Genomic DNA, 13,313 nt, shown 5'->3' with positions numbered 1-13,313 from the left:
AGTGAGGGATTAGTACAAAGAGAATGGAAAATGGGAAAATTAAGGCTATGTTTACCACATAACTCATAAAACGGTTCTAACTAAATCAAACAGTACAGAAATATAACCATGTACAGAGTACAGTCTTTCACAAACAGCTGAAGTCAGGTATAATAAGAAGGATCAGAATAGACTTGGCCAGACATGCTGGGTAAAGGACCAACAAGGCTCAAGAACAGGAGGAGAGAGATGAAAGTGAAGGAAAAAATACTTGCCATCTTTCCCTGGAGAGGAAAAAAATCCCAGCAGAGAGAAAGTGAGCGAGCGAGCGAGCGAGCGAGAGAATCATCCCCCAGGGAGGAAAGGACAAGAGGGAAAAAAGAAAGGGGAAAGAAAGACAGGGTAAAACCACAGGGGCCAAAGTTGACACAATATTTTATTCACAGAGCGAGTCCTGAATAGAAATATTGGATTCCAAACAAAAGGTTTTCGGCCTTTGGATGTAAATTGGGACAGTGCTGATGGAGAACATGAAGAGAGGCTTAAAATGTGGTCAGAGGTTTTTAAAGTTATGATTTGGATGTGTTTTTAGCATTAGTATTAGCATACGTTTGTTGATAGAGTAAATCTGTGGACTTCATTGATGTATTTGCATTACAATGCTGCACAAAGAAATGAACTGAGTAATAATAACCACAACTCATAACCTTAACATTCATTTGACATTCTCCAAAGCATGTCATGACAGTTGATTATACTATACAGCAAAATTTCTCATGACGACATGGGCTACTCCTTGTCCTCTTTGGTGGTCATGAGTGGGAAATAATTGCACCCATGTGCTTTTACTTTGATATCCGGTCACTACTTATTAATCCAACAAAGCATCTACGGATGATGGATAGCAGGGAGATTTGGGGGAGGCTTCTTATTTCTTCTGCACTTTCACACGCCTTTTCACACTGCTGGTGACATGCCTGCCAGTTTTGTGAATATTTTGTGAATAACTGAATTAGTCCAATATCTAAGACATGCAGCTACAATCCTTACAAAATGTGAATGGATTTCAGCATAAATCAATGTCACACAGAAACACACAGAAACATGCAAGATAAGAACCTGCACTGACTTAACAATGCATAGATGTGGGAATTGGGACACGATAAGTTTTCAAGTACACACTGGGTTTTAAATTGATGTTTATAGTCACCCTCTGAAAAATGATAAAACTGACACAAATCAAGCTTCAGTTTCAGTTGAACCACAGAGCTTAAAATTGTTCTGTTGAGATGTTTGATTCAATGGCCACAAACAAGACAAAACTGATGACAAAGCACACAGAAGGACAAATGGGAGAGATGAAGCTTAGTGTGTTAAGAGGGATCCTGTTATTCATTAGGAGTTATTTAACAAGGTTAAAAAAGTTGAAGTGAGTCAAAAAAACTAAAGAAAACAAAGTAAAGCACCAACTCATGTTTTGGGCACAGACTCACAGCTTTCTGCTTTATGGCTTCACCTTTAAATAATGCAAACATCCTTTCCTCTGTTCTTCCTGCTACAGTGGGTTAGTGCCAAAACCACATCTGAGGGCCATCGTAACAGGTGGGGGTTAAATACATACATGTGCACAGAGAAATACACACACACCATCTGCGACACACTGTGTGGGCGCGCATTGCACGCAAACGCTGCCTCTGGGAGCACATGCCAGCCTGATTCAGTGTAGCAGAATAGTCATTATTAATCAGAAACCACTAAATGAAGAAAAACAGATAATGAAAACAAAATGCTTGGGTGTTCGTGAGACTGTAAGTCAAGTTACATCCAAAGCCTGCTGGTATTGTGACAGTAACAAGGCGGGAGATATGAGGGAAAGCACAGGAGGAGAATACTTGCCCAAAAACGCTGCAGGGGGTCCAACACACCGGGAATGGTCAAGAGTTGAGGAGGGCAGGAGAACAGGAAGAGGGAGGAGGATAAAAAGAAAAGGAAAGAGGAAAGAGGGAATTGGAAAAGAAGCCAACAGGGTTATGCAATATTTTATTCAAATGGTCATTGAATAACAATATTGTATACAAAAATATGAAACATAGAGTTTAAGTAAGTTACCAGTGGATGATGCAAGGGGTGAGAAAGGTAATTTCAAGATATACTTTATGTGTGAGTATGTTTTATGTGTGGTTATGTGTATTACATACATTATGGGGACAAAACTCATGCAATTACATAATTACATAACTGTCTAAACTAGATAATTCATTGAATATCAGGGATAAGACTTGGTTTTAGGATAAGGTTACAGTAGGTTTAGGTTAAAGGTCCAGTGTATAATATTTCTGAGGATCTAGTGACAAAAATGCAACGTACGATCCATTACTATGCTTTCAGTGGTGTATAAAGACCTTACATAATAAACTGTTATGTTTTTATTACCTTAGAATGAGCCATTTATATCTACATAACCGCGGGTCCCCCCTGGACGTCGCCATGTTGCATCATCATGTTTCTACAGTAGCCCAAAACGAACAAACAGCGCTACAGAGCGCGTTTCGTCACTACATTCTTCTTGTTCTACTTTTGGTAGAATTCAGGCAGTGTAGACACTAATCACTATGTTGAATACATACATTCAATGAAGAAGAATAAGAAGTAATAATATACAGCAGTGGTCGGCAAATAAGTTTTGCATCAGAGCAATTCTTAAATTTCGGTGGGTGAGACATAATATTAGATGCCATTAACATGATATTTGGTTAGCTCAATTGATAGAGTGCAGGACTTGCAACCCCAGGGTTGTGTGTTTGATCCCACCTCAGGGTGACTTTTTCCCCCTCTTTCAACAAATGGATTCTGCAGCAACCGTTTCTCAGGCTCATATTACAGCATGTGCTGCAATGTTTGTGTTTCAGTGTTCGATCCGCATCCATCAGTGCTTTTTCATTTCCCCAGTGTCTCAAGGCAGAGGACATTTAGGAAAATCATGTTTTCTGATGGCTATTTCAGAGGTGTGTCAACCAGGCTACAGATTCTTTTAATGTCGTTCAGAATTTTCAAAGTAAAAGCTCTCAAAACAACTCCAAGCAAAGCATTACCGCAAACAATTTTCTTTTATTTTGTAGGCACAACCACTAAAGAGGAAGTGATTATGTGTATAACTGTTGCTGCCATGACTGAGATCTATTTCATCACCACAATCAAAGTATTTATTTATTTTAATTTTTTGCCGCTATCAAAGCACCATAATATGTCTGGGGGCCAGATATTATTGCTGGGTCCATAATCACAGAGAGAATTAACATGTTTCCCTTATCAATGTTTGTATAAATTTAAACTATTATGAACTATTATACCTCATTTCTTGACTGGCAACTCTCTGCTGTCTCAGAAGAGACACCTTTTGTGCTGCGTCCGCCACCGTAGGTGTCCTAAGCTCTTTGAAAGGGTAGGGGGCAGTGGTAGACTGGACAGTTGGTTGCAATTTTCAACCTCACCACTAGATGCCACTAAATCTTACACACTCTTTAAGGTTAGGTTTAGAGTCAGGGTTTGGGCATTGTAGTTATGGGTATGGCTACAGTTTAGGTAAGGCCCCAAGGATTGAATGTGAGTCAGTGCAATGTCCAAAACAATTGCATTGTGTCCCGTCTATCCTCCGGTCTCATTGTTTCATAAAGTTGCTTCAGCATTCAGGTGCCAAGCCAACACCTACATCTCAAGACACTGGAACAACCTTAAAAGCACCACCAAGAAGGAATTTTTTCATGACTGAGCTGAATGAAACTGCTAAAAAATAAAGGCGATGAAACGTTCACCAAGAGGGATTACCAATGTCAAGCTGGCTTCATGTCTTTGCCAGTTGAATTTCACAGCTTTCTGCAATTAAGAGTAGCCAAATGCTAAGGTGGGAAATTAAGACTTAAAATATATGATATGTTTGGAAAAGGATTGGTAATAATGTTTAAAGTTTAAAAAACAAACATACTAAACCATATATATGGTTGTCTAGGCTGGTTTGCAGTGCATCACAAAATCACCATGTCTCAAAGTTCTTGAGAGCCCACTTTTGGCCACTGAGTGCAGCCAGGTGGACCATCAAACATACAGAGGGACAGAGTCTAACCAGGGGCAGCTCCATCTTAACTGCAGTGAACACACACACACTCACATTATAAAACTTCTCTCTGAGTAACACTATGACTCAATGACATCTTTTACTAGTGGGAACTGACAGAGCTCAAAAGAGACGACAGCACCACACATATGGAACCTCTGATCTGCCCTATAATATCCAATAGGCTTGAGGATGAACACACATACAGTACAGACAGACACTTATAGACAAACACGTAGAGTGAGGTAGTTAGCTGTAAATGAATTGATGAGTACTATATGTTTGAAAGGGGACACCGGAGCCTCTCGTCCCGCTGTCTGGCAACAACAACTTTGAACAGCACCACAACTGAGGGTGTGTGTAGCCACAGCCACACAAGAGGCGATGGCATGTAGTGGTGGTGTAGATGTATATGGGTGTGTATGTATATGAGCATTAAGCACTTTAACTGATAGATCGGAACCATAAACTGAGGCAGCAGTTTCTCAGCCTCACGAGCAATAATGTCACTGGAGAACATTAGTAGTCGTTTTCCAACCAGCAACATTTATCTACTGTCTGTATAAATGGAAGGTAAATGTTTCTGAGTGGAAAAACTAAGAGATTGAACTGATTAGGATGGCACTTACATTTTGCCTGGGTAATTGTGTCCCCGATTTTGGCCCGAATGTAATGCATACTGTACTCAGGAAGGACCAGGGCCAGGCTGAGAGAGGACACATACACAAAAGATCTAATACCAAAATATCATAAAAGCATGTATGCTTGCATGTAACCTTTTAGCTATTTCTGCAGTGAGATTTGGTAAAAAATACTTTACGCTTACGATGGATTTATCACTTAATGAGACATGCTTAACACATGATATTTACCTGTAATCTGTCCCCTTCACTGGTGCAAAGGTGTACGTCCTCTGACCCAAGTCAATGTAGCGCTTTGAGGCAACAGTTTGGTCAGTACATGATACACTTTCTAAGCAAATGTGTTTATAACCGTCATGGACTGCAATGTCTTTTCAATATAAAATTACCTCATCTTGGGATTTCACCAATGTAGATATTGTGTAATTCCCTGTAGAACCACTAATCATTTCTTTTCTAATCTGTTGACCAAATAATCCAAAATAAACATATTAATTAATTAAAGAAACAAAAGCATCAATCATACTATATACAGAAATTACAGTGCTATCGATTCTGATATGACTTGGAATCATAGGAGTTGGACTAATCTATTTTCCAAACCTGCACTTTGATCTCGTTCTCCAGCTCTGCATCCAGGAAGTCCAAAGTTACAGGTTCATGAAACTTGGCAGTCTGCATAGAAATGCAAGCAATTAGTCTGTGGTGCATACTATAATTTATTGGCTTTGAGTCCAAAGGAGCGAAATCGAGCAAAAAACATCAGTTATTGATTCTGTTTCCAAAACTGATACTTATTTTTGTAGCCTTGAACAGGGAACTAATTAGGGACTAATTTATCTGTTAACACAGACTTTTGAATGTTGTTATCATCTGTGACCATCTGTGCATGCATAATTTACAATATGATTGCACAAGTCAAGGGTCAATGAGAAACATCTTGCCATGTTTGAACAAACATCATTCTGGACCCATATGATCAGGTAATTAAAAACAAAGAACTGAAAAGTTTAAAAAAAGTAGGCTAAATGATATAAACAAAGTCAATGTTGTTATTTAGGCTAACATTGTCTCTGCAGCAGCAATGTTAATGTTAATGTTAAAATTATATTGGCTATGCATGGCAACAGATATACTGACACTCTCTACAAAGGTGCATTTTTAACATGTAACAGTGAGTTGCTAAAACTGAGTAATAAGTAATATGTAGTAATATCCTATAGGATGCAAAAGAGAATCTTTTCTCAGAATGTATTCTCAGTCACAAAATGCCTGTTGACAATCAGGATTGTCATGTTTTGTTTGTTTGACCAAAATGTGAAAATAAGAATACAAAATGACAGGACAGTTCCTAGAAAAAAAAAAGTCTAGTTGTTCTGAATTATAGTTGATGGATTTTGCCTACCATTGGTTGGAGATTAGGGTGGAGCAGCACATATCCATTGGGGTCAATAGCAAAGTAGTAGCCATTTGGTCCAAACTACAGGAAAAGGAAACAAAGAGGGAGATGTTTGTGAAAGGAAGGATAGAGGGACCCAGATGCCAAATATCTACATCTAGAAATAGGCTAGCGTTCATGTATGTTTATTTATGTAGTGTGTGCTCTTACAGTAAATCGAGGTGTCAGTCTCTTAATATCTTCCAGGGAAACATCAATAGCCATAACCCCCAAGATGAGCTGGTTTTGAGATTTCTGAGAGAAAAGAAGAGGAAGTCAGGGGTAGAAAGAGTCACTGTGAGCCCTGTTGTTCTTTCTGGGTGAGTCAAGTCCCTCTGCGCATTCTGAACGATTTCAAGGAAACAGGGTGCAATAGAAATCTGGAGAGCCTCATTCCCAAATGCTTTACATGCTGCCATGAGTCACTGAAAAGGCATTTCCAGCCTTGTTTTCAGCCATGGTGGAGGTAACCCCGAGTCCTTCGAGGCAGATATGTAAACTCATCTTCAAGTTCTTTGCTACTGGATCATTTGTCTCGCTCTGATCTGCAGGTTTGAGATCCCAGAGTCTCTTCCTGTGGGGGCACGTGGGAAAGCTTTGAGGGACCTCAGCGTCACCAAAGGATATAAGGAAGAGCCACAAGAAAGAGCAGGATAAAAGTAAAGGATGAGACGATAATTAAGTGTATTCATGTTGTATGTTTATTTTTCTAGCCTGGCAAACATTATGGCTAGTCACAAAAACCGCAGGACTCCAATTCTCCCATGGCTCTTCCAAGTGTCAGATGTACAGTAAATTCAGTCGGTAAGTCATTTGTAAACAAGATGGACGCGAAAGAAGACAAAATGAGTTAGTGATTCAAGAAACAATCTGCGAATAAGCACGTACAGTATAATATAAAAAACGTGGGACAATAACTATGTCAATAAAGTAAATTAGGGTCTACATAAAATGAGTAAATAAGAATCCAAAAGAAGTTGTTTGCCTACCTTTGAGCCTGTGTTGGTCTTGTTGAAGACAGGCAGCGTTCCAGTGATCACCAAGCCAAGCTCCTGGAACACGAAACATACAACATATTGAATAAACAATTGGTATGCAGGCACCTCAAAAATAATAATAAAAAAATAATGGTTCATGGCATAAGTTCATAATAAAACACTGTTAAACAGCTGGCTACAGCTGACACCATACATGTCCCATGGAAAACCAACAGCCACATCTTAAAAATAAGACGTTTCCCGTAACAAAAAACAGAGACATTTCTGGTGGCGACGAGGTCAACACAGTCACAAACGTTGACAGCGTCTTATCAGTTAACAGATGACAATATCCAAACCATTTGGCTCAGTTTACCAAACTGGTTTCTTATCTACACTGTCACCTAAAAGTTCATCTTGACAGAAGCTTAACCACCACAAATATCTGATGGATGCAGTATATTTGAAATAACGTTAATGTGTGCTTTCACAAACACTACTGGAACAGAGTTGAAGTTGAGTTTACCAGGATGACAAGCAGCAAATGTTTATCACAATCGAACACGACTTATCTTAAATTCTCCATCTGAAAGAAAACAGATTTCTTCTCTTGCTTGCATTTGACTACACATGTGACTGCCTTTTCCCACACTCGTCTCGGGGATGTGTATTCTGTCTTTACATAAACTAACTTGCATGCAATCCTGTGATGTGTGTCTGTTATAACACATAACATACCAGTGCGTCCAGGTAGACGTTGGTCCACTGAACCTGCTTGGCCTTTTTGTCGGCCTTAACCATAGGCCTGCCCAAAACATCCAGGTACTCCTACAAAAAAACGATGAGAGAAGGACTTCAGTTTAATTTTCTACATGCACATCAGTCATTCCACCACATGAGGGCACAACACACAGTGGGTTTAGTAAGCCAGGGAGAGAGCTGGAGGGAAAGACAAGTAAAGAAGCAACCAATCATGAATAAATAAGTGTGTCCGTGGTGGTGTTGTATGAGTGAATGTGAGTTTACCTGAGTGTTGATCCTGATGGCACCTATAGATGGGATCTCATAGTAGTACCCTGAGACAAAGGCAAGGCAAGGCAAGGAAAGTTTATTTGTATAGCACATTTCAACAACAAGGCAATTGAAAGTGCTTTACACAAAACGTAAAAGCAACAGGGAAATATAAAAAAGTTTAAATGCAACGTAGGGAAATTGAAAAAATACACATTAAAATCTAATAAAAGTTACAGTGCAGTGTACAATCAGGGTTAAAAGAGTTAAATGGAAAAATAAAAACAGGCTGAAGGGTTGAGCAAATAATTGAGTTACAATTATTTTGAAAAGAGAATAAACAGAGAAGTACACTGTAGCTACTCTCTCTAGCTAGTCTGTACTCGGGTCCATAGCAATCTTGGGTCCACTAAGACATAAGTTTATTCTAATATCCATTGTGAAAGATCAGCTTTATTTTGATGAGATTACCCCAACTAGCAAGAAGCTATATTCATATTGATCAAGTAATCTAATATAGTCTGAAAGACTATTCTGGGAATGGCAACCTAGCCAAAATGAGAAACCTACTGAAACTCAATCCCCACCCACCTCTTACATCAGGTTGACTCAAATGAACTTTGAGATGAACTTAAAAAGGGCCATTCTGTAGTTATTTTTATCATGTAAATAAAGGTGTGCTCACAATAAAAGTGAAATATAGCGCATTTTGTGTTTGTCAGCTGGTCATAATTGAAAACATAGGCCTGTTTTTCTTCAGTGTTTACAAAATGCTACTAATATATGAAGAATTGTTAATTTAAGATTAAGATTTAAGAAGAAGACAATTTAGCAAAGACCTATCAATAATTTAAAATTAATTAGTTTATATTTGGATCACAGATGGGCCCTTTAAAGTATTTTTTAATTAGGTTTTCATCCTACAGAAGAATGCACATCAGATATATCACGAGTTCTGTGTCACATGGACACCTCGTACCTTTGTTAGCACAGGCCATCCACTGTATTGGTACTTTGTCGTAGTTGTGTTGACCTACTGAAAATGTAAAGATGCGCACCTAAGAGGAGAAAGAAAATGAGTATGATGAAAAGCAAAGACCGCTGTATTGAAGTCTCTGAACTTGTGTTTACAATCCTACCGCTTGCTTAGGATTGTATTTTTCAAAGATCTCCTCTGCCCTCTCTTCTCCTCCGTCAGTGAAGAGCATGATAATCTTGTTACAGTTGGCCCTTGACACATTCATCTAGGGGATACAAAGGCAAAAATATTTGCTTTTTAACCACTATTTAACCAAGGAAAGTGAATAACCACACATTCATATTGTTACAGGAACCGGCTGAAGAAGTGGTTGCAAAGCCAATCAAGGGTGATGCCTCTTTATACATACAAAAACTGGCATGTGAAACATAAGCTCTTGCAGTAATACAAAAATATGCAATGTCTGAAACAACCAGAAGAGGTCGACATATACTCACTCTTCATTAGAACACAATGGGAATTGAGTTGTCAGTGTGTCCTATGTTCCATCAGTACTTTCATAATTAAATGAAATTGAGAAATTAAATGAACATGAATTATATTAGACTGTTAAGTAGATTTGCAGGGTTCACCAAGCCTGTGGGTTGGTTTGCATATTTCAAAGGACATTGTTGGATAAAATAATTAAACACAACAGATTGACAGCGATGTCCTCAACATTACCATCCCTACCCCCATTCACCATACACACACACTCCTACGTCCTTATGTCAGCCAAACACAGATACCACAGATACCACAAAAATATACCACCACGCATGCCCAGACTCACACTTTACCTGTGCGAGCTGCTCGAAGGCCAGCTCGAAGCCGCCTCTGTAGTTGGTGATACCCTTGGCACTGATGCTCTGCACAGCATCTTTCAGCATCCTCTTGTTGCGGACGTTGGCCTGCACCAGGTTCTCAAAGCATGACGCATACGTGGCTTTGTCATTGAACTGGAGGGAAGAGGGAAGGAGGGATGATGGGAAGTGGAGGGAAGGCACTTGCACATATTTGCTGTTAAATATGTGGCCTGGTTTTCCCTTCGTTACTACGGAGTCATGCAGTGTCCCTTAAACATATAGGATGGACTTAACATAAAGTATTTCAAGAGAGATTAAATTGATTCCATTTGACATCAAATAAAATAATAATTGACAGATGTTATAAAGTATATTGATCTACTTTAATAACACTTAAAAAAATCTGCCATGCGTGAAATGCAATCAGTCTTAATCAAATCTGCACAGACCGAAGGGAGCTATAGGAGCAGAAGGAAGGATTGGCAGGAGAGCAGGTAGGGATGTGAAAACAGTGGCATAAGGAGGCAAAAAAAAACAAAGAGCTTGATTATGGAGGGATTATGCCATAGAGACAGACACTACTGAAAATGGTTAAAATGGTTAAATTACTTTTACACAGCCTTACATGTAAAGTGTCTTCAGGTTAATATTGGCGAATAGTTAATGTGGAGGAACAGATGGACACGCACACGCACGCACACACGCAAATGCACGCGCGCACACACACACACACACACACACACACACACACACACAGCATCTATGGAAGACTGGGACATAGCTAATTAATACCTAACATCTGTTTTGGCCTTGACTTGCAATCATGATCATGTTAAAAACACACTCACTAACGCACACATTCTCAAACACGTACCCACATTTTCTGGCAGCACAAGTTTGAATATCGGCAGATAGTCACCACCAGTCTGATACACTATTTTTATTTTCTTTATTAACATTTGCTTAGATCTGCACAGCTGGTTACTTGAGGGAATTGTCCGTTGTGCTTGAGATCGTCTAAAAGTCTAGGTGGAATTCTCAAGCTGAAAAACAAGGATCTGACTGTATGGTCACATAAAATGTCAAATATGGGTGACAAAATGGTGGAAATGGCATAGTAGTACAATGACAAGGGCAATTACAAAGAGAAGTTTTGGGTGAGTCAGTATTGTCAGCAAAGAAGCCCAAGTATTGTATATTATTCTAAAAATTATTTACAGAAGTAAGACGATATGCTTCCAGGATCATTGCAATGCATGCAAAACACAGAGTAAAGATATAAGAGTGGTTAATAGTGACAGTTTAAGCAAACACAAAATCCAGGATCTATGAGAAAAGGACACAATTTAACACAGTTTATGTGTCAGCTCTTTGCTATTTTTTCTCCCTTCACATTGGTTTATGTTTTTAGAACGCCAAAGGATGTTACAGCTCACAATGACTGTTTCTATTCAACATGTCGGCGGAAGTGTCAGGGCAAATGCTGCCAAGACATTAGTCTTCTGAACAGACGCGCACACACACACACACACACACACACACACACACACACACACTCTAATATAAACCATCTTCAGTTAGAACTCCATCTAACTTATAAAACACATCTTAAAATATCTCTATCTAATCTCTATCTAATAAAAGCTCGTCAGAACACCATACTGTATGTGGGAATGTTCTATATATATATGTTTGTGTTAAAAAATACCTAAAATGGTTTATAGTCACTACCATGGTTCTATACTGTTAATGCCTACCTTGGTAGTACATACCCACATACATATTTAGAGCCAAAGTTTGCATAGAAATAGGTTGGAAGCTTTATTAAAAGATGTCCCAGAATGCAACTTATATTTAATTAATCTAATTATTAAGATGCTTCCTGGCAAGGACTATGTAAATTGGAATTACGAACAAAGGGGAAAATTAATACAGCCTTCAATTGGTACACTTTCACTTAATTAAATTCATGCTATTACACGCACAACCATCTCAGAATATGGACTCCATTTGCCCCATAATTAACACCAAATTACATAGTTCTTTCCAGGAGACGTCCTTGGACTTTACAAGGAAATTACAGCATCACAAATTTTATTCTGTATTCAAGTTCAGGTAATTAAGGATTAGACAGTAATTAACTATTGGGTTATGGAATTGTATTGACTTCAATGGGTTGTGTGTGCTTCTGTGTGTGAGACACCTCAGGGTAGTCATTTAGATATTCACATTCACTGATATAGGTATTTCATGGGCAAAACATAGATGTTGATAAAATGAATAAGATGATAAAATATATTCACTCCAAACATACAAGTTTTGCCTTAGTGAGTGATTTATACAGAATTACTTGTAACCAGCTACGCACACACAACAGAGCTGAGTGTGGACCCAGTCGCTTTAATTACACTATTTTATTATGAAAGGTTTCACAAAATAGATTCCACCTTCAAAAAGCTTCAAAATGCTTCTGGATGGTCTAAAAAAACTGAGCTGGATGCCATCAATATACTTATTATATTGCTGCCTGATTTCATTAACTGCAAAAGCCCTTTCACTTAGCTGATTTGAAAGCTCCAAACAAACACGTAAACCACTGCTTTATTCAGGGAAGTGAAAGAAAATGTAATTAATGTTTCAGTTGGAAAGCAAACTGAAAAAGTAATTTATGTTCCCTCCAATTAGGAAGAAGGACAAAGAGGAGGCAAATAAGGATTAAGAAGGAGATTTCAGATAGAGCATAGGCACTTGTTGTGTGCCAAAGATGCAAGTTGCGAGACATTTAAGAAAAGTACATCTTGGGAGAATCATGTACTTGGGCTAAGTCTTTGCCACAGCAGCCCAGGTTTGAGTCTGACCCGCAACCCTTTTCTGCAGGTCGCTTCCTCTCTCTCTCCTGCATTTCCTGTCCCTCTCCCCCTGTCCTATCCCATTAAAGGAATCTCTTTGAAAAAAGTGCATCTTTGGCAACTGTTAAACTGTTAAAAACGGGGCTAAATGCGCATTAATGGGGGGAAAGCAGATGAGTTTGCAGCCAGACCACCTGTATGCTGATTCAATATATTCAAATGCTATCCAATATTTGTTTGTGATGTAACATTTGTGAAAAAGAAAAGGAAAAAAAGACAGTGGCTTAAAGCAATAGTTCAGTAATTTGGGAATGATGCTTATTTGCTTCCCACTGACAGATGAAAAGATTGATGCCACTCTCTTGTCTGTGCGGTAAATATGAAGCTACAGCTAACAGCCAGTAGCTTAGCACAAAGACTAAAAACAGGGGGAAACAGCTAGCCTAGCTCTGTCCGAACAAAATCCTCCTACTGTCACCTCTT

The 13,313-nt window shown here is 38.8% G+C and overlaps 1 protein-coding gene across 3 annotated transcripts in view; it reads right to left on the bottom strand.

Annotated features, from left to right (window-relative positions):
• Positions 1-13,313, bottom strand: part of cacna2d1a (calcium channel, voltage-dependent, alpha 2/delta subunit 1a) — a 98,097-nt gene that overhangs the window by 19,759 nt on the left and 65,025 nt on the right. Inside the window, exons 11-24 of one of the 3 annotated variants that reach the window (XM_038738745.1) lie at positions 9,976-10,134; positions 9,297-9,401; positions 9,137-9,215; positions 8,173-8,222; positions 7,885-7,974; positions 7,159-7,221; positions 6,341-6,424; positions 6,137-6,211; positions 5,335-5,406; positions 5,121-5,192; positions 4,963-5,024; positions 4,720-4,796; positions 1,876-1,884; positions 255-263 (exon numbers count right to left, since the gene is read on the bottom strand). In XM_038738745.1, coding sequence (XP_038594673.1) covers positions 255-263; positions 1,876-1,884; positions 4,720-4,796; positions 4,963-5,024; positions 5,121-5,192; positions 5,335-5,406; positions 6,137-6,211; positions 6,341-6,424; positions 7,159-7,221; positions 7,885-7,974; positions 8,173-8,222; positions 9,137-9,215; positions 9,297-9,401; positions 9,976-10,134 — 1,006 coding nt within the window. The remainder of the gene's footprint in view (positions 1-254; positions 264-1,875; positions 1,885-4,719; positions 4,797-4,962; positions 5,025-5,120; positions 5,193-5,334; positions 5,407-6,136; positions 6,212-6,340; positions 6,425-7,158; positions 7,222-7,884; positions 7,975-8,172; positions 8,223-9,136; positions 9,216-9,296; positions 9,402-9,975; positions 10,135-13,313) is intronic. The other 2 variants (XM_038738746.1, XM_038738747.1) reach the window with 2 other exon arrangements.

The sequence above is a fragment of the Micropterus salmoides genome, unplaced genomic scaffold (genome assembly GCF_014851395.1).
Source record: "Micropterus salmoides isolate LMB-PRFRI ecotype aquatic unplaced genomic scaffold, ASM1485139v1 Ms_hic_scaffold_23, whole genome shotgun sequence".
Classification (NCBI taxonomy): Eukaryota; Metazoa; Chordata; class Actinopteri; order Centrarchiformes; family Centrarchidae; genus Micropterus; species Micropterus salmoides.
This window is presented reverse-complemented; position numbering and strand designations above follow the sequence as displayed.